The sequence below is a fragment of the Opisthorchis viverrini genome (genome assembly GCF_000715545.1).
Source record: "Opisthorchis viverrini unplaced genomic scaffold opera_v5_317, whole genome shotgun sequence".
Classification (NCBI taxonomy): Eukaryota; Metazoa; Platyhelminthes; class Trematoda; order Opisthorchiida; family Opisthorchiidae; genus Opisthorchis; species Opisthorchis viverrini.
In genome coordinates, this window is record NW_008751972.1 from 277,679 (window position 1) to 297,299 (window position 19,621).

The 19,621-nt window shown below is 46.1% G+C and overlaps 1 protein-coding gene across 1 annotated transcript in view; it reads right to left on the bottom strand.

The window, feature by feature from the left end:
- Positions 1–1,268: 1,268 nt before the first annotated feature.
- T265_09891 (hypothetical protein) overlaps positions 1,269–19,621 on the bottom strand; it is a gene marked incomplete at both ends in the record, with an annotated part of 70,947 nt that continues 52,594 nt past the window's right edge. Inside the window, 6 exons of the mRNA XM_009176103.1 lie at positions 1,269–1,476; positions 1,714–1,799; positions 1,891–2,126; positions 3,322–3,700; positions 7,796–8,034; positions 11,553–11,770. Of these exons, the coding sequence (XP_009174367.1) occupies positions 1,269–1,476; positions 1,714–1,799; positions 1,891–2,126; positions 3,322–3,700; positions 7,796–8,034; positions 11,553–11,770 (1,366 nt within the window). The remainder of the gene's footprint in view (positions 1,477–1,713; positions 1,800–1,890; positions 2,127–3,321; positions 3,701–7,795; positions 8,035–11,552; positions 11,771–19,621) is intronic.

The window sequence follows — 19,621 nt, forward strand, 5'->3', positions numbered from 1 at the left end:
GGCGACACAAAAGTTGCCTTCGGTGATGACAGAGCCACAGTTACTACACATGTTTCAATTTCCAACTTGAAACACCAGTGGAGTGCTTTGGCCAGAGCTCTAACCACTGACCAACATGATATGAGAATGCGAGTATCATACGGATATTTCTAGGGGCGAGAGGGCGAATTTACTGACCGGAAAGTCCGTGGTTCGAATCCGACCTCTACATCTCCACTTCTCCTGTCTAGGCTTAGGCAACCTGGTGGTATCCCAGCCCTCGTGCTTCCCTTATGGTGGTACGGCAGCTAAGCACCGAAGGGGTGCTACAGCTGAACGATTTTTTTACGGATATCTCTAGTGGAGCTCAGTGGGCCACGAAGTTGCATAAACTGCTACACCACAGTGAGATAGAGCATCGTGGCGGCATCTGGGCTTTGTTCCCATGGTGTAAATTCCCATCGTTCTGGACAGTGGCACGCCAGCCGCTGTACCATAAAACCACGCAAGAAGAAAGGGAAAAACTTGTAGTTACAGACAAAAAGATTAAGAGCCTTCAAACAGCAATGAAGTAAACACATTGGAGCATCATGTTGGACTAGGAAGCCACCAATAGTCAGCATTCTTTGGCAATCTTGTCTAGCTCAGAAACACAAACACGGTTGAACGTAGTCCAGCTAAAAGTGGCAGCATACACGTGATTCGAATCGACTACTTTCAGATTCTACACATACCAAGAAAATCACATGGAACCCAACCAGGAATGCACCCAGTTTTTCCACAACGACTTTCAATTAGCGCTCCTTGAAGTTTTCACCGGCTTGAGATGCGGATGAAAAACAGCGCCTTTGGTGTGTAGGGTGGTTAGGCATGTGTGGTCTGGTAGGCTTTGCCCGGTGCTGTAGCGATTCTAGCCCTACCAAGCAGCCGCCTACGTACGCATCACTTCGCTGCGTACATGTTGAAGCCAGTCCATGCGGTCATACTGCAGCGATACCGCCGAACAAAAATGTGGATGGAGGCATCTGAGGTGTCCAGGAAGTGACCTTCTACAAGACATCCAAAGGCGAATCTCCGAGTGAACAACGCCCAAAACTTGAAACACGTGAACGCGTGTAAATCAATAATGTTTAAGTAACAAAGCATTGGCTACAAACATAGCGCACAAACAGATGAAGCCTCTATTGGGACACAAAAGTATCTCACACATGTGATCAAAGGCAGTTTTCAAGATGAGGGGGCGGGGGATGGGGAAAGACATGCGAAAAAGCGACCTATCCGAGAATCTGTCAGTCCCGGAGACCATTTATTGAAACTAAAACGGTGGTATGAATGAATGTTGGTGGTGGTGGTGTGTGTGTGTGTGCGGCTACGTGAATGACACGGAGCATAATTATTCCAGGAAGAATGGAGACAAACTGAGGAGAAATTAGAATGATGCGAGTCAGCATCAATCGTAGAAAAACAGCGCGAACGACAAGCACACGAATGAGGAGGCTAAGATAAACAAATGCGGAACAAGGAACTACTCTAAAGTCATGACCCGATTAGATTAGAATGTGGCGAATCACAATAAGTATCAAATTGATACCATCACTAATAAGCGTGGTGGTGAGGATAGTCTTTTGAAAGCAAAACCAACAAATGGGTGAGGGGAATGGCCGCCGGGTAGAAACGATCTTAAATGGGGTGAGTGATTACCATGGCAGAGCACACTACAGTAACACAGAGCACTTTGTGTGAAAAATGGTGAGAGAAGGAAGGAAATGCGGCGCATTTTGTTGTTGAACATTCGGTGAGTCGATGAACACGAAAAGAACCTAGAGAGCACACAAACACCAAAAGAACACCATTGTAAGGGTGGGACGGACTGAAAACCGCTAATCATCGTTGTCATAATTGGCGCAGTACCAATCTCTCACGATGTTCGGTCGGAACCGTGGCATATGGTTCGGCTAACAGATAGTGACTGGATACCTGCTCACAAGGTGTCTCATTGGGGGTATACGAGTCAGTCAGAGAGTGGCAAGTGTAGTCATTCGCGAGAAAGCGTAACGAAAAGTCTTGGGAGAGTGTCTCATTGTTGAGCGATGATAGCCTGTAGATTTGGGACTCGGACCGATCCGGTATCCAACAGGTTTCAGCATCTGTGAATAGAAGAGAGATAGGCGGGGCAAAGGGGAGTAATGACTTGAGAAAGTAGTTCTCAAGCGAAATCCAAAAGTCAGAATTTCGCCAAGTCAGCTGAGTTGTACAACTTTTTATCTTTATTTCAATCCATCATATACAAAGATTGAATGCACGCTGAAATAAGGAGAGACAAAGGGAAGAGGACAAAGTTGCAAAGCCAGCATTTCGGATGTACGAAATCGTTGTTCATATCTAAGGCAAAGTAACGTATGACCTGAAACAGGTGTGGTACTAGATCAGTTGAGAAATCAATTAAAACGTCTGCTCTGTGTCAGTGGCGATAATATCCCACCTGACTCAAATGAGACTGATGTTCCCGTGCGTGCTCTTGATTGTCTTGTTACAAGACGTCTGAAATGAATCTCTGACCAGAACACGGAGATTATAAAACTGTAAAAAATCATTTAAGTTACATTTCACTTATAAGCGTGTCATTATGGACATTAAGAAAAGTGAGTGGATCCTGTATGAAAAAAACAGAACTCTTCGTAAAGCCATTTTGACCAATTGTAGTCGCTATCTATCTTTTTGTTCCTATACGAGCTGAGACAGCCAGAACCAACGTACAACAAATGCCAATAAGAATGATTAAGCTAGTCCAGGCTAGCACGAGGGCTCGGATACCGCCGGGCTGCCTAGACAGGGGAAGTCGAGAAGCAGAGATCGGGTTCGAACCACGGACCATCCGATCAGTAAATTCGCGCTCTAACCACTTGGGCCATCTCGCTCCAGGCTAGTAATGGCTCAGTTTTTAAGGTACGAAGTGGAACGACCAATCTCCGAATCTCGACCGGTCCTGTCTAGGCTTGGGCAACCTGGCGTTAACTCAACCCTCGTGCTTCCTTTGAGTGGCATGGCACCGAAAGGGTGTTACAGCCGAACGATTGTGTGTGTCCAATCGAAACAAGGATACAAGAAGAAGGCTATCTAAAATGAAACTTGTTCGGGTTGACATTCTGCACTATTTGTTAAAATATGGATTCGAGCAGACTATTAAGTTGACGGAGCCTCAAGAAGGGCGAAGAAACCGGTCGTGGAGTTTCCAGCAACCATATACGGAAACCTGTTTTTTTCAACTAGAAATAGTGACTGAAGTAGGTTCAAGAGGTGCGTACATCTGAAAATAAGACGATACACAGAACACCAACTCACGCCGTCGCCTTTTTGATGACCACACAGATGAATCGGGCATCAAATCAGTCTGCGTAAAAAAATAGCCGTGTGGAACACTGAAAATCTCCGCTTGGGGCAACAGTTGTCCAACCTGTTCCATAGGGGTGTCAAAAGGATCATTTCTAACATCACCGGGCATATTGAAACGAGGGTTCATCAGGGTCAGGGAGTCGAATTCGTCCTGTGAGGTCAGCGAACACACTGAGTAGGATCGAGAGTAGGAAGTTTCCGAATTCGGTGTTTGCATCAAACTGTCCACATCCGCGGTACCATTCGAATCAGCCGACGAATATAGCTTGTACGCATGACCGGGATCAAACTCATGTGTATCCGGAATAATGGATGGCGCTTGTTTAGTCTAGAGAAGAGGGGCACAAGGCAAAAACGGTGATACAGTAGACATTGTGACCTCACACCGAGCACCGAGCAACATGTTCAGCCGCAAAAGCATGAAACGAGCAGGGTAGGTGATTTACGCATAAGCAATTGGACGGCGGTGAACCGAGTCAAACCTAGGACATGTGTCAGTAGTTCGGAAACGTGGTCCCTAAGCGCAGAGGACATAGGGAAGATGCCAGTGTTTGATCATCGGTGTCTCCGCAGCATTCGTCGGGTCTGGTGGGAACATCGGATTAGTAGTGCTGAAGTACGCCAGATGGTCCTAGGAAGAAGGCTTTTTGATGACCACACAGATGAATCGGGCATCAAATCAGTCTGCGTAAAAAAATAGCCGTGTGGAACACTGAAAATCTCCGCTTGGGGCAACAGTTGTCCAACCTGTTCCATAGGGGTGTCAAAAGGATCATTTCTAACATCACCGGGCATATTGAAACGAGGGTTCATCAGGGTCAGGGAGTCGAATTCGTCCTGTGAGGTCAGCGAACACACTGAGTAGGATCGAGAGTAGGAAGTTTCCGAATTCGGTGTTTGCATCAAACTGTCCACATCCGCGGTACCATTCGAATCAGCCGACGAATATAGCTTGTACGCATGACCGGGATCAAACTCATGTGTATCCGGAATAATGGATGGCGCTTGTTTAGTCTAGAGAAGAGGGGCACAAGGCAAAAACGGTGATACAGTAGACATTGTGACCTCACACCGAGCACCGAGCAACATGTTCAGCCGCAAAAGCATGAAACGAGCAGGGTAGGTGATTTACGCATAAGCAATTGGACGGCGGTGAACCGAGTCAAACCTAGGACATGTGTCAGTAGTTCGGAAACGTGGTCCCTAAGCGCAGAGGACATAGGGAAGATGCCAGTGTTTGATCATCGGTGTCTCCGCAGCATTCGTCGGGTCTGGTGGGAACATCGGATTAGTAGTGCTGAAGTACGCCAGATGGTCCTAGGAAGAAGGAAGTCTCCTGCGATAGATGAATTACTCACGCTTCATGGGTTGCGTTGGTTGGGACATGTACTGCGCATGCCAGAAGACCGTCTGCCTCACAGAGATCTTTTCTCCCAGCCTTGTGCTGAGTGGAAGCGACCGAGAGATGGACAGTGTATGACCAGGCAACGAAGCACGAAAACACTAACCAGTAAACTTAGTCGGGTGGGCAACTGCCACCTCCCCGGATGGGGACCCTGGGACTCAAATCACCAGTGGTTAATGACATTGGCGGAAATGGCCCAATCACGCAGTCAGTGGCACTCGTGCATCAAAGCTACCGCCTTCAATGCGCATCTACCCAATTTCTGAACATGCATTCGCCTCCAAGGCTCGGCTGTATGTTCCACTTTTCCGTTTTCCAGGGGATCGAAACTGTAGCAGCTGGAACCAATATGTCTATGTCACACGGTTTATGGCTGACAAATTAAATCCCAAAAATCAACTTTCAAACTTTTAAAGAACAGACGTTACCGAAGGGTTTCTCTCCAATTCCTTCCTAAATCTTCCTATTACAAGGCTACTCGAAGGCTAGTTTGAAAGTGTGAGTCTTTTAGATCCAAAATGTGTTTGCATGACCTTAAACAGATATCGATTTTATGAGAACACTGAAAGATTTAGCGCGAAATAGTGGAAAGCGCATTGACGACGGCTGTCCCACGGGTGCCTTCCGCTGAATCGAAATGTTTGAACTGAAGCATGGGATACAGTGTTGTTTACCGGCGTGAGTGTAGCTACGTCTACCTGATATAACTACCCACTCCTTTGGGATGCTACGCTAGCGTTGGTGGAGCACCAAAGAATGTCAGAAACGGTATTAGGTAGCTTCTGATGATCTCCGTCAGCTGATTCCCCTTGAACAGCACAGGTGCTACCTAATCGAACAGCTTTATTAGCATCAGCTATCCGTAGTAAAGGCTACGTGAAAGTAGAGGAGACACCAAAATAGAATAAGATGTGTTGGACCCCGGGGAGTGATGAGTTCCTCAACAAACCAAAACGGGTTCAAATAAAACGGCAATCGATTGATGCTTTCTGCCTTTCTGCTTCCGTCTTTTGGGCGTTGGTCGTCATACTGGCCACTCCAAACTCGAACTCGACAGTTTCAGTCTTTTCTGCACACACGAGCCAGTCATCGGCGAAGACAAGACCACCCACTAAGGTGCCAGGAAAATCGACAGCCCAGTTGCGCCGTCGACCATTCAAGAACACTGTCCACTGCCCTGATGAACAATATTTGGGAGAGTGGATCTCCCTGCCCTAATCCTCTGCTGCATTAAACCTCTCAAAAGAAGAAAACTGCTACAGCATTCCCATAGGATTGTTCAATGTGACAGTGCTCCAAACTCTCCGAACCCGAATAAGGACCTTCAAGATGTCAACACAAAGGTATGGTTAAAAGCACTAGACGAAGCAAGTTGTACAACAGTCAGATAGCTTCAAAACAATCGTCTCGATGTAGAAATGCAAAGTGGAATGAAGACAGCTAAAACCACAGCTTTATCGACCACCAAGTGCTTTAGGAAAACGTGGACGAATAGATGACACGGAACTTGGTACAACTTGATTCGCTGGAGTCGGATCTGGAGCCTTCGAAACTAGAGTAAACAGGGGGTGACATAAATACGGTGGACAACCCTGGATAATGACAGTGCGTTGAAACTGGAACGGTGAAGCCTTCAATATTCAACACTGATCTAATGTGCTGATCAGAAGAGATCTTGTCGACTGACTCTCCACCAACTTGGTAACTTACTCAAATGGCCTGACGGAGCTTTTTTATCAAAAGGTGAACGTTGAGAAGCTATGAAACCACTGGTTGTTCAGCGAACCCATCTGAAACAGTGTAAACCGCGTTCTTGTTGTTAATTTCTGTCCAATGTCAGAAGGCCTAGTCACGGCGGAATGACTGTAAGTAGATTCCCAACTTGATTGTGTTTCTTTCCTCATAATAATGTCTTCAAATAAATTATGGCTGCACGGCAGCGCAAGACTATTGCTGAACACCAATGCGCTTTAGAAGATATTGGTGACGGATGCGGGCACGAAACCAGTTTTCATAAACTACTCATGAGTAGCTCGTTATTAAGTGGAAGCTTCCTGTTTCCAAAATGCACCACCGAGCAAGAGATGTTTTTGGCGATAACCAAAACCCCGCTGATGTTTCTGCCTACCAACGTTTAATCCATCTTCCAAAACAGGCCTAGAAAACAACACTCATTTCGGTAGGAGCTGATCCAGGGAGTGTACTAAACCGCGAAGTTTGTTTACCGCAAATCAAATTCTAGTCGACAACAAGACGAATTATGAAAGCCATTGCCAACAAACTTAGTTGCACCGGTTAGTGTGCCATCTCCCTGGGTGGGGAGGCCGAGACGGGACACACCAATGGTTAGAGACATTGCCAGATATGGTCCAGTCACGCCCTCAAGGTCACTCATGCGTCCGAGCTCCCCTACCGATCTCCCGAATGAAAACTCCACTGACACCAGTGTGTTTACGCATCAACTTCGTGAGCTACCGCCTCCAATGCGCACCTATCAACCCCCCAACGAACGACATTGTGGCAGCTATAACTACTGTGTTGGCAAATAAGCGGTTTTTTACAACTGAAGATGAGCCGCGTCTTTCGATCGATCAGAGATGAAACTGCTGACCACCGAACTACGGCCAGACATCGGTATCCAAAGGTCTGAGGATACAAGTCACGTCTGAGTACCGCACTGTAGTTCCCTGAGCCTCAGTGATCGGGTACTCACAGTGCCCAATCAGCCTTGCAGACGCAAGGTCACTTCTTGGATATCCTTAATTTCCTTAGACTGCTCAAGAGCTCCAAACCTTTTTCTTCGAAGAATCGAATTCAATTGAAGGGGATCGGCAATCTTGGTGCCGAAAAATTGAGTCAGTGACGGACGTAAATGTATCCTAAAAACGATTCGAAGTTTGCAGTCGAATGAAAACTGACGGTCACGATAAGCTTGACAATTTTTCGTTCCAGTGTTGGACAGCAAGGTGGGAATAAAAAGATGATTTCTTGTCAAAATGTTCGACAACAAAAACTTACCCACTCCAATTTGGAGACGACAGAAGAGCCGTCATAGGTGGCGATTTCGCGGCCAATCTTAAGTTTATCGTTCACGAACTCCGCTGAGTTAGCCAAAGTCACTCCCCCATCGATATGCACACCCGGTTTCCAGTTCAACTCCAAGTCTTCTAAGTCACAAAGATGATCACCGCACGGGTTGAACAGCGAAGGTTGATATGTTGCATCCGAAAGTTCGGGACCGACTGGATGAAATGTCTCTGCGATGGAAGTTGAGTAAAATATTACGCGAGAAGGATTAGGGTACAACAGCAAAACAATGAAGTAATAAAGTAGAACATCACTTATCCGTAATTATGGATTTTGTAGAATGGATACCTAGAGTACTCCTCGCGTCCTTGTGTGATTATTTTGGCTAGTTCACATCGGGAGGGTTTATATATCGCTGGAGGCGAGTTTCGCTTTCAGTACAGCGCACCTGGTAAATAAGGTCAGATAATAATGGACGCACATACTGGCGTGCGCTTTTTCCCGACACCTCAATTGACAGTCCGGCAATGGCTTTAGTGGTACTAATCCAGACCTTTAAAGAAAAAGAATTGCAAGTGCAGTGCTTCCCAACTCTGTTTGGGACGAAACAGAGCATTCCGGAATACAGGGTAAAACCCTGTACCCTGAATATACCACAATGATTTCCTCAATGTGGAGTGGGCGAGATGGCCCAAGTGGTTGGAGCGCGAATTTACTGACCGGAAGGTCCGTGGTTCGAACCCGACCCCTGCCTTTCGACTCCCCCTGTCTAGGCTTGGGCAACCTGGGAGTATCCCAGTCCTCGCGCAACCTTCGGGTAGCATGGCAGCTAGGCACCGGAAGGATGTTACAGCTGAATTATTATTATTATTATTATTATTATTATTATTATTATTATGTGGAGTATGGTATCATTTCTTGGTTGGATCGTCCGCCACACTGCTGAACTTTGGCCATGATCGAGCACGTCGTGGACACTAGAGGTCTTATGTCAGTACGGCAGGACACACTTGCTGTCGCTCGTCAGAAGGGTTTCGTGTTGCCGCGCGCGAATTTGCACCATCGACTCACGACAGCGACTAAAACACGCGACAAAATTACAAAATCACACATGTTCCTTTAACCATAACTCCATTCCCTGTAGATCAGATCAACTGATTTTTCATTATGGAAGCATGAATCCCATCACAAAGTAACACCCAAAATCGATTGACTTTTGTTAAAACTACGATAATTGGGAAATACGCACAAAAATTTGGATCATATGATGGTGCCATAATGGTGAAAGATTTCTTTTTTTCATATTTTTGCTTCAAAATCCTTGCAGATCACGAAAGGGTGTCTCGATTCCCTAACATGTTCATCGCTTTTAACTTCTCTAACTCAGGTTAAGTGTAGCTTGCCGTACGACATAAGGGAATTTTATTTTTACCAAAGGTTCAACATCAGTTGTGAGTACACAACCCCGTTCGATTCCACATTCCAAGTGAATTTATTGTCCACAATTTGAGGTGGCACCCTCATTCGTCCCACAGCGCTTCGCGGGACAAGCTATTTTCGACTTGCTTACTTTCCTGCATATAGGTCCTTGCCAGGGAGCGACATTGTTCACAGCTTAAGTTTAACCATGCCAATGTGCATTTTTCTCATAGTGTCCTAGGACTCTTGCGCGTTTCCCCATTCGCTTAGCTCTCGACAGTGTGTCTCAGTCCGAATACAATGTAGATCGCGCTTAACAGCCGGCTTTTGACTTGCTTTTGGTTTGCTTATCTACATGCAGGAATACTTTATCCAGTGTAGAAACGTAACCAGTCTTGATACCGTTCAGTGTTGTTAATTGCTCATTCTGCAGTTAAGCACAGATCCCAATCGATCGAGAACACATCTGATGTTATAAAACGCTGTGTGGGCACAAAAATTCGGAGGTTTAAGGATTCAACTAAGAGATGTATGTCGGGTTCGGGAGATTGATGAGGATAGCGGACAAAGCTTGCTTTCTGTGATTGTTCCTCTTGGCTAGGACATAAAAACTAACTATCTAGGACATCAAAACTATATATGGTACCACAGTTTACGTGAAAAAGATTAAAACCGGGTGTGTGTGTGTGTGTGGGGGGGGGTACATACACCTTAGATGAACGGAAATCAATCGAAGGGGGTTTGAATTAGGATTAGGTTGTTGGGTCACGGAATCAGACAAGGGACGTCAATGTCAGACAGGCTTATGGGACCAGAGTTTTCGCAGGCCAGTTCAAGTTCGGAGGTCACATAGGTTTCTTTTGGACGCAAAGTTGTGGATCCAGCGGTCGGATTCCAATGACCTCTGCGATTGATAATAGTCTGGATCGTACCAGTCGTGACCAGTTCAGAGGTACCCCGTATATAGTATTGAAGGCTTGCTCTTTGTCGATGACAGGACTGGTTTCGTCCAAATGTGATGCAATTGCACTTGAGCCTGGTTTCTTCCAACTACCACTCAGGGACACGGGATTGTTTTCCCACATTCTGTCCGTACGACCTGCGTATGATGCTCGACACGAGCATACAAATGAGTACACACAAAAGCTGGTGGTATGATGTAACAATTTGTCCTTTGAGCGGAAACTGATGATGGGGCTAAAGTTGAAGCTCAAGCACAGAATAGCAGCCAAGTATGTCGTATCAACAGGGTTTTTATAAATTAGTTCAGCAACCGAGTCACCTTTGAATGGAAGCCTCATTTAGACTCGCTTCTTTCCAACAGAACATTGCATCGGTTTGGGATTAACTGATTTCAGTCTTGAGTACGAAACCTTCAGGATATCATTCCTGCGTTCCAAGAACCTCAGTTCCTTCTTTCATGAAGGAAACTACTCATAAGGTTGCTGAAAGCTCTTCGACAACCTTCAGCAACCTTGTGAGTAACTTCCGTTATGAAAATACACTGCGATATCTCGAATATCGTGCCAACTGAAACATGAGGCGGCCTGTGTGCAGCACTTTCAGTTGTAGAATATCACAAACGAGAGATTCAGTTGAGTCTCGTGAAAACCAAATTGATTTGCAAATGAGTGTGTTTCTCAATTTGCTATTCTTTTTTTGAGACTAAGAAAACGGCTTGACAACGCGCTTCTGAAGAACAGGATGTACGATGCGCCATCATCTGACATAGCAACATCAGTGTTAGCCTGACGCTTCCCTGGCGTAAATGAGATGATGGATGAATCTCTCTTCTCTATCGGGGCAAAGATCCGCCATTGAATGCACCAAATGAAGGTCGAATTCCGAAGTTCGAGTCCGATCAAAACATTCGAACACTCGATTCTTACGGCAGCCCCAGTAGGGGGAAACAGAGACGTTCGCTCATCGCAAAAAAACAGCTCCGAAATTCCATCCTGTCTACCCGACCAAGTCAGTTTTCAATAACTTCAATTACCATGAAGTGTTCCTCGTTCTGTCAAGTCCTGATGGTACTCCTAAAATTTCCTTCAGAAACCGTGCTCCATCACTCGTCCCGATCATCCAATCCGCTTCGGTGGTCCTCGGAGAATCCATATCCCAAAAAATGGTTCCTGGTCTGATCGGAACAAGTATCTTCCGCTCTCATTCTGTCCAAGGGGTCCACTCTTAAGCAAACAACTCTGGTAAATACATAGCCTCCTGAGTGCGCATCAGTATGGATTCGGACGCCATTACCCCACTGGGGACATGGTATTAAATAGTTGGTAAAACTGGTAGTGCAGATACTAATGGAAACAGGACGACTTACCCATAGTCTCGGGGGAGGTGGATCGTTTTCTTTTCAGCGAGTAACCGGGACGGGGCAGTCGGCGCATAGAATGAGTCTGTGGTGAGGTCATATCGCAAACGGTATTCGGTGGAATGCAAGCCTTTTCGTGATTGAAAGACATGCGACCAGAAAGATCTTCACATGGGAGCGGTGCACTGAGACTGTGTGCATGGGAGACGTTGTGGTCGCTAGCAAAACTGGAAAGATGCGTGAAAAGATGAAAAAGGTTAGGCGATAAGCATCACACGGACACAAGTTAAAAATTTCATGTCTGCATGGGGATAACCGGATTCTAGATTCTCCGAGTACTGGCTCTGAAGTAAATAAGTCGAGAGGTTCGGTGTTGTCGTGGCAAGAAAAAAATCGTTCAGCTGTAAAACCCTTCCGGTGCCTGGCTGTCATGCCACACGAAGGAGGCACGAGGGCTGGGATACTCCCAGGTTGCCCAAGCCTGGACAGCTGAAGTCGAGAGGCTGGGTTCGAACCACGGACCTTCCGGTCAGTAAATTCGCGCTCTAGCCACTTGAGCCATCTTGGCCCCCCTCATCACCACCAAACCGCTGACAAACAGGAAAGTGGAGTCATTCTTAGTCCTAACAACGAAGTGCAAACGAAAAGACCTATCAACTGTAAGGATGAAGCGTTAAACCGGTTGTAAATGATGAGTTTGAATTGAAAAGAGAGAGAGTGATCAGAGCCTGAGAACAGCCACTTCGAGTAGGTCAGCTTGTTCTGTTCGTCAGTCTATGTGGCCTATTTGAATTCGGTGATCGAGACCTCTGAGGAATGTTGGATTAAGAAAAAAACAATGGGAGTTAGGCTGTTTGTCAAATGTGGATCCACTTGCACAGAGTGAAACGGAACAACAAAACGACTATGGTGTGTGCAGCGCGCCAGACAGAGTTAAGTTGGTCAGCACCGGCGGCGAAAAAGTGAACCATTACCACGCCCAAACGTTCCGAGGGCAGAAAAGGACAAACGAAACAACCTAAAAAGAAATTCTCGTTCTGACCAGATATTCCGTCGGAATAACGGATCAGACGAGCACCGTCACTCTTTTTTTTGACGACACATACAAGGTGAGAATTTCCCTCAGAAGCTTTCGCTGGAGGTTCCGACATTACCGTCGACACCATCATGATTACTTTTACTGTCATTATTATTAATATATTAATATTATTTTTGTGTTCCTTACATACGTATTACCTACATCGTCATCATAATTTTTTGCAAGCAGTGAAAGTAACACAAACGTAAGGGGTCAGCAGCGGCTTGTCTTCAAACGACAGCACTGACACGACCTCTACTCTATAGGGTGAGTTTCTTCAACAGCTCAGGGATCGACTGACTCGGCGCGCTCAACTACCACCACAACGGGAAGCCGATCGGGTAGCCTGGAAGTCGGGGTGAGATGTGACTTTGGCAATTCCAGATGTGGACGACCACCTAATTTGGTTTTCATGTGATGGCCACTTTGGTCCTCAGTATTCGCACAATGGAATAGAAATTTCGAGAGCCATGACGTGTCTCTGATGGACTAAAGCAATCGGACAATTGAGTTCAGAGTACCAGTCCAAACTTTTGAGCCCCATTTAGGCATCTCTGAGTCTCAGCGATGCTGGGAAATTATTCCACCAGACATTTCTGCCAGAGGTGCGATTGCTTCAGTGGACAATGAAATTTAGTGAGCTGCAAAAATGTGAAGGTAGATTTTAATTGTTTCCGGTTGGAGCACATACACAACAAAATGCAACATCTTGGCGCAGAAAGTTTTATTCCCCTCTTCGAGGTTTTTCAGCTAAAAGCATTGTGCGGCTAATGGGCACCGGTCACTGTGGTCGGTAAACAACAAGATAGATTTTGGCACCAGTTCCGGGGAGTACGTTTGCAAGAACTGTGGCAAATGCTGCGAGCTGGCTCTTTGGCCCACCGTCGAATTCACGTCCATGAAAGTGTTGGCACGAATGTTGTCGCTCATTTAGTCCGTCTTGGTTGTTTCCACCGGTCTCTGGTAAGGATTGGCCAACAAGCACACCGTACTCATCACACTGTAGATAAGCATGACCGAGTGAAGATTACCGATGCACATCACAAGTTACGGTAACTATTATGCCTGGGTGATAAATTATACCCGACTTGCAATACGCGAACCGCGCTGTCCGCGAGACTGCACAACAGCTTTGATTAGCTTGCGATAATTTGTCGTTCCGCACCTTTCAATTTAACAATTTAAGTCTTCAGAACGCGTTTATTCAGGGATTTATCCGCAATAGTTTGAGTTCCAGTACAACTCGCTGGGGACGAGATTTGGAGACGCCTAATACTGTCATGGTAACCCGGCGATCTGCTGTGAAGCTGCTCAGTCGGAGAGTTTGGTGCATGCCACGCAGTTCTGTCGGATCAAGCATGATACTCCAAAAACGCCTCTGCCGTCCGGAAGTTGAGATGGTCTGCTTCAATGCCACCTAGTCCCTTTCCATAGCGAGCGTTATATGAAGGACACCTTGTACCTGATTTGCGAATTTTGACAGTACTGACGAGGTCTGCGTCGTGAGAAGCATTGGGCATTCTTCGTCCTTTCATCAACCTTTGAGCTCAACTCATGTGCTCCCGCATAATACATTCGGGGACGTTTTCAGTTTGCTGGAAAGATTAGTGGTGCCAGGCGCGTTCGGTTGAAACGTTGCCTTGCTTTTGCTTCCTCCGTTACATCCTTCCATACCAGTCGCCTGTGTTCTTATGTTCTTAAAAAACGATCACCGTAATGTGTGATACTTCTGACACAGGGCTTGCGAGACCAGACACGGGAGTTGGAGTGTTGCGGCGGTGTGTATGCCAGTGATTTGGGAACGGCAGCTGATCACACACACGCGACGCTCTTAGCAAATAATCCAAATGTAAATGGACCAAGATATTGATCGGATCGACCGACAGCGTCGAACCGAAGGTCATCACTCATTGTCAGAGCAGGCTATGTTCATTCACCATAAAATACCCGAGTTCTGGTGAGGTGTTAAACCTGACCTAATCAAATCAAATCAAATTTGCTCAACTCGACACGGTAACACATTACAAAAAACACCCATTTGGGGCCTTTCGTTGGAGAAGTTCGGAAATATTAACATTCAAATGCGTGAAGTGCTGGGTATTACGTACGAATGCCAGTTGGAAGTCATGGCAACACTACCAAAATCTGTAAGAATCTTGGAAATCGAAGAGTAGCTTTGCATAAGTCCATAACTATCTACCGACTGACACGTAGCTCATCGGAAAATAGCCAAGGGCAAAGTCATGAAAAGACAGGCTGAACCTTACATAGCTTGCAGATACAAAGTGCCCTCCCTGTACCCCCGTTTAGGCGCAAATCGATACGGACAGCTTGAAAAGACTGGTGACATCAGGGCTCACAAAATCAATGAGTAAACGTGTTGCTAGGATTTTTGTAGTCAACGAAGGCAACACTTTCCAATCTGATAAGACAGGTCTGGGGACAGGATAGATAGACAAACGGAAACAGTTCAACCAATCCATTCAAGAGGCATTCAGAGCTAGAAAATGCTTAGCTAACTACTCCACCTCCCCAAATCATCGGTGGACGAAATTGTGGCGGCCTCAACCACTGTACGACAAGTACGCCGTTTTTACAGCTGAAAATGACGATGATGATGACTATTGACCATGCACTTTGCAACGAAGTAGAACTTCATTGTCAGTATTTTTGGTTTCTCCAAGGTGATTGTAAATACTGGGGGTTAAAGATCACAACAGTGATGAATGAAGGTTTCACACTGAGTAACTAGACAGCCGATCACGCTGAGGTTTAAGCGCAAATCCAGTCCAAAGCTGGTTGCGTGGAGCACAGATAGGTGGCTTCGCTTTTCATCTGCGTGTCATTCGGTGGAATACACGGTCGTGGACAATATTCGATTTGATGCTCTGAGCCCAGGTTGCTGGAAGCATCATCAACATTAGGTATAGTCAAGTAGTGCTATTGGCTATTGGATAGGTGGCCGAGTTTGGCAATCGACTTGCAAAGGTTTCGCCGCTATGCGAGGAAACATCATCAGCTCGAGGTTTGGTTCACATCCACAAATTGACTGAACTGGTCCTTTCAAGGTTTGCATTAAAGCTATGCAACGAACCAACCAGACGCAAGATAATCGGGCCACAACGCAAAGCACATCCCAAAAGGATCAATCCAGTTAAGTGTAAGGGCAATCCTGAAACAACCAATCACGGCGCGGATATAAACTACTCTTTAGAAACTGTATATAAATGGAAACAGTCACGCACTGAAAAGGTCTCCTCGCAGGGTGAGTAAGCCAGTGGTCAAGCTCGGTGAACGGGCCAACTGCCAACTGCCACCTGACCAACGGCCCATTAACCCACTCGAGCTACCAACATTTAGACAATTTGCCAGTCAGTACCACGGGCTCGTATGGAATGAGTACAGTTGTAAAGTGCAGAACAATGAGGATTGTGACAATAGATGAGTTTTATGAGTCGTCGGAACCAACTAGCAACAAGCTAGTCTTGTAACCGTAGGACACTTGGGGGCCAATTCGTTACGGAACATCAGGTGCAATGTGAGACAACATAGGCTGTGCTGCTAGGCACAATTACGAACAAATCGGTTCGTGTATATTGTGCTAAACCATGATTACATCCCAAATGTTGTGTCAGTTGGTTAAAGGTTTCTAACGAAATTCGGGTAGCTTACAGAGACCTGGTCTACGACATACGAAGAGATACAGATTCAAACTCCGAGAAGACCTCAGTCGAAATATTCTGGTCTTGATGCGAACCGTATCCTTACTGACCAGTCTAGAGCAGAATTCCAAGGCCAATCCAAGGTCTAGTAGGGTTTTCAACCTATGCCTTTCGTGCGAGTCCAGTTGATCACCAACTCTTCCGAGGTTGTGACAAATAGGAGCCGAATATTACTTTTTGACTACCAGATGTGAAAAAAATTCAATGCATTAAAAATCAATGGATCGCTCACCAAGAAAAGTTGGTGATTTCACAAAAGCAAAGAATGAAGAACAACAGGAAAGTGGCCTTATTTAGACGTAATACACTACTCATAAGGTTGCCGAAATGTTTGGACAGTCCACAACCAGTTTCACCCTTCTTGGAGCTCATTAGATAAATGCAGTGCCCTAGTTTCCGTCAACCTTATGTTCTAATTGAACCTGAATTGCGCGAAATTGGCGAACTACACTCATTTGCAAAAAAATTCGGTTTTGCGGGGGACTCACCTGGAACCCAGCTGAATCTATCGTTTTGGATGTTCTTAAGCGGCCTGGTGCGGCACATTCAGTTGCTTAAAAACATCATAAACGAGAGATTCAACAGGGTTTTACGGCGAGTCTCCCGCAAAGCCAAATTCGTTTGCAAACAAGTGTGTTTTGCCTTGATTACTTAAGCATAAAAGCAGTTTATTTACGCGATCAATATGAACGATAAATTGTATCCAGAAGCGGTGTGGCAAACGAAGTATCCGTAGTTCAGTGATCGCATCTTTTCGGCAAGTCATGAATGACTTTTACCATTCCAAATTAACGAGCGAGCACGAACGGAAACGGAATGCAGATTCAGAAATAAGACAGCCAAAAGTCTGACTTCTAGCCGTGTGATAAGAACGGCATTTGGCTGTGGATACAATCAATCGATGGTTGTTAGTTCAATCGCGTTAACCGCTTCTATGCATACAGAGTTGGGCTAAAAAGACTTGCAGCGGTCGAATCGGCTGCAGTCAACCACTCAACTACTTTTGATCGACTCTTTGGAGTCGGATAGATGATGCCAAGTGATTCATTCGGATCGGTCTGGTGGCCCGAATCCACCAAATGGTTCGAGGATCGCGTCATTGCAAGGCTAATTAACCCTCTTTCCGAAAGAGTTCAGGTAATAGTCTTGATGCTGTGTGACGAACTCCAGACGGTTTATGGAGCACATCTATTGGTGAGTCGAGGACAGACTATTTGCGTTTTAGCTTTGTACCGAGCTTTCGGCCAGTGGAATTAAAGGTTCTGAGCAACTGTTGATCCCATAGCGAGATGGCCAATTTACTGATTGGAAAGTTCGTGGTTCGAACCCGAAGAATGCCTCTCGAATTCCTCTGTCTAGGCTTTGGCAACCTGGCAGTATCCCTGCCCTCGTGCATCTCCCGGGTGACATGGCAGCTAGGCACCAAAAGGGTGTTAGGGCTGAACAGTTGATGCCGTCTGCAGTGACCTCTGTCCTCAGAGGATACACCTCGCGGATATACAACAAAACAGCCCTTACTGTGACCTGGTACACGCGACCCTTAATACCGAGTGATATGCCTCCCTTATCCAGGTAAGGGCAACCTGGCAGTATCCCAGCCCTCGTGCAACCTTCGAATGGCATGGCAGTTAGGCACCGAAAGGGTGCTAGTGCTGAACGAACGCCTTTTTTACGCCACAAGTGACGTAAATTAGCAAATGTGGTTCAAAACTTCGAGTTTCTTTCGCTGACTTCCTCAGACACAGAGCCACAGCCTCCAGTGATTCTCTTCGAATTCTTAGGAGAATGTTCAGGGACTGTATGTTCTCGAGCATGACTTTACACTTTGAAGGTGCTAGGCGCATGCCGAAAGATCGTATGATGGACACTTTGTTCAACAGAGCTCGTGCCACGGCATTATCTTCAAAAAATGAGGACAATGTAGTCCGCGCACTCAGGGGCGTCTCACCGGCAACAATTTTTACACCGGGATTTTAAAGACCTTGCAGCATTCGCCTCAGTACTTCATCATGGATGAAAATCCATAATGATGGGAAGATTGGACATTCTTGTTGGACACCACAGTTGTGGGCATGTCTAACAAACACTCGAGGTGTGTGGAGATTTCGCCGATCCACGCTGAAAAGCCGAAAAGCACTGTACAGCTGACACCACAGTGGCATGTCTAACAAACACTCGAGGTGTGTGGAGATTCCGCCGATCCACGCTGAAAAGCCGAAAAGCACTGTACAGCTGTTTGTTTCTTATGAGGAATCATCAGCAGTGCGTATCAGCATAGATTGGCTTCACTTACAGGACGAAATCTCTACAAAAATCCCTAATCTCCTCACACTACCAACAATCTGTAAGTAGCTCAGTGGAAGGATAAACTTCACCCGATCAGTGAAACCTCTATCTGAGAAGTGGTTACTCGACGAGCCAGTGACCACGTGTGAAGAAGCGGTGTGGCAAACGAAGTATCCGTAGTTCAGTGATCGCATCTTTTCGGCAAGTCATGAATGACTTTTACCATTCCAAATTAACGAGCGAGCACGAACGGAAACGGAATGCAGATTCAGAAATAAGACAGCCAAAAGTCTGACTTCTAGCCGTGTGATAAGAACGGCATTTGGCTGTGGATACAATCAATCGATGGTTGTTAGTTCAATCGCGTTAACCGCTTCTATGCATACAGAGTTGGGCTAAAAAGACTTGCAGCGGTCGAATCGGCTGCAGTCAACCACTCAACTACTTTTGATCGACTCTTTGGAGTCGGATAGATGATGCCAAGTGATTCATTCGGATCGGTCTGGTGGCCCGAATCCACCAAATGGTTCGAGGATCGCGTCATTGCAAGGCTAATTAACCCTCTTTCCGAAAGAGTTCAGGTAATAGTCTTGATGCTGTGTGACGAACTCCAGACGGTTTATGGAGCACATCTATTGGTGAGTCGAGGACAGACTATTTGCGTTTTAGCTTTGTACCGAGCTTTCGGCCAGTGGAATTAAAGGTTCTGAGCAACTGTTGATCCCATAGCGAGATGGCCAATTTACTGATTGGAAAGTTCGTGGTTCGAACCCGAAGAATGCCTCTCGAATTCCTCTGTCTAGGCTTTGGCAACCTGGCAGTATCCCTGCCCTCGTGCATCTCCCGGGTGACATGGCAGCTAGGCACCAAAAGGGTGTTAGGGCTGAACAGTTGATGCCGTCTGCAGTGACCTCTGTCCTCAGAGGATACACCTCGCGGATATACAACAAAACAGCCCTTACTGTGACCTGGTACACGCGACCCTTAATACC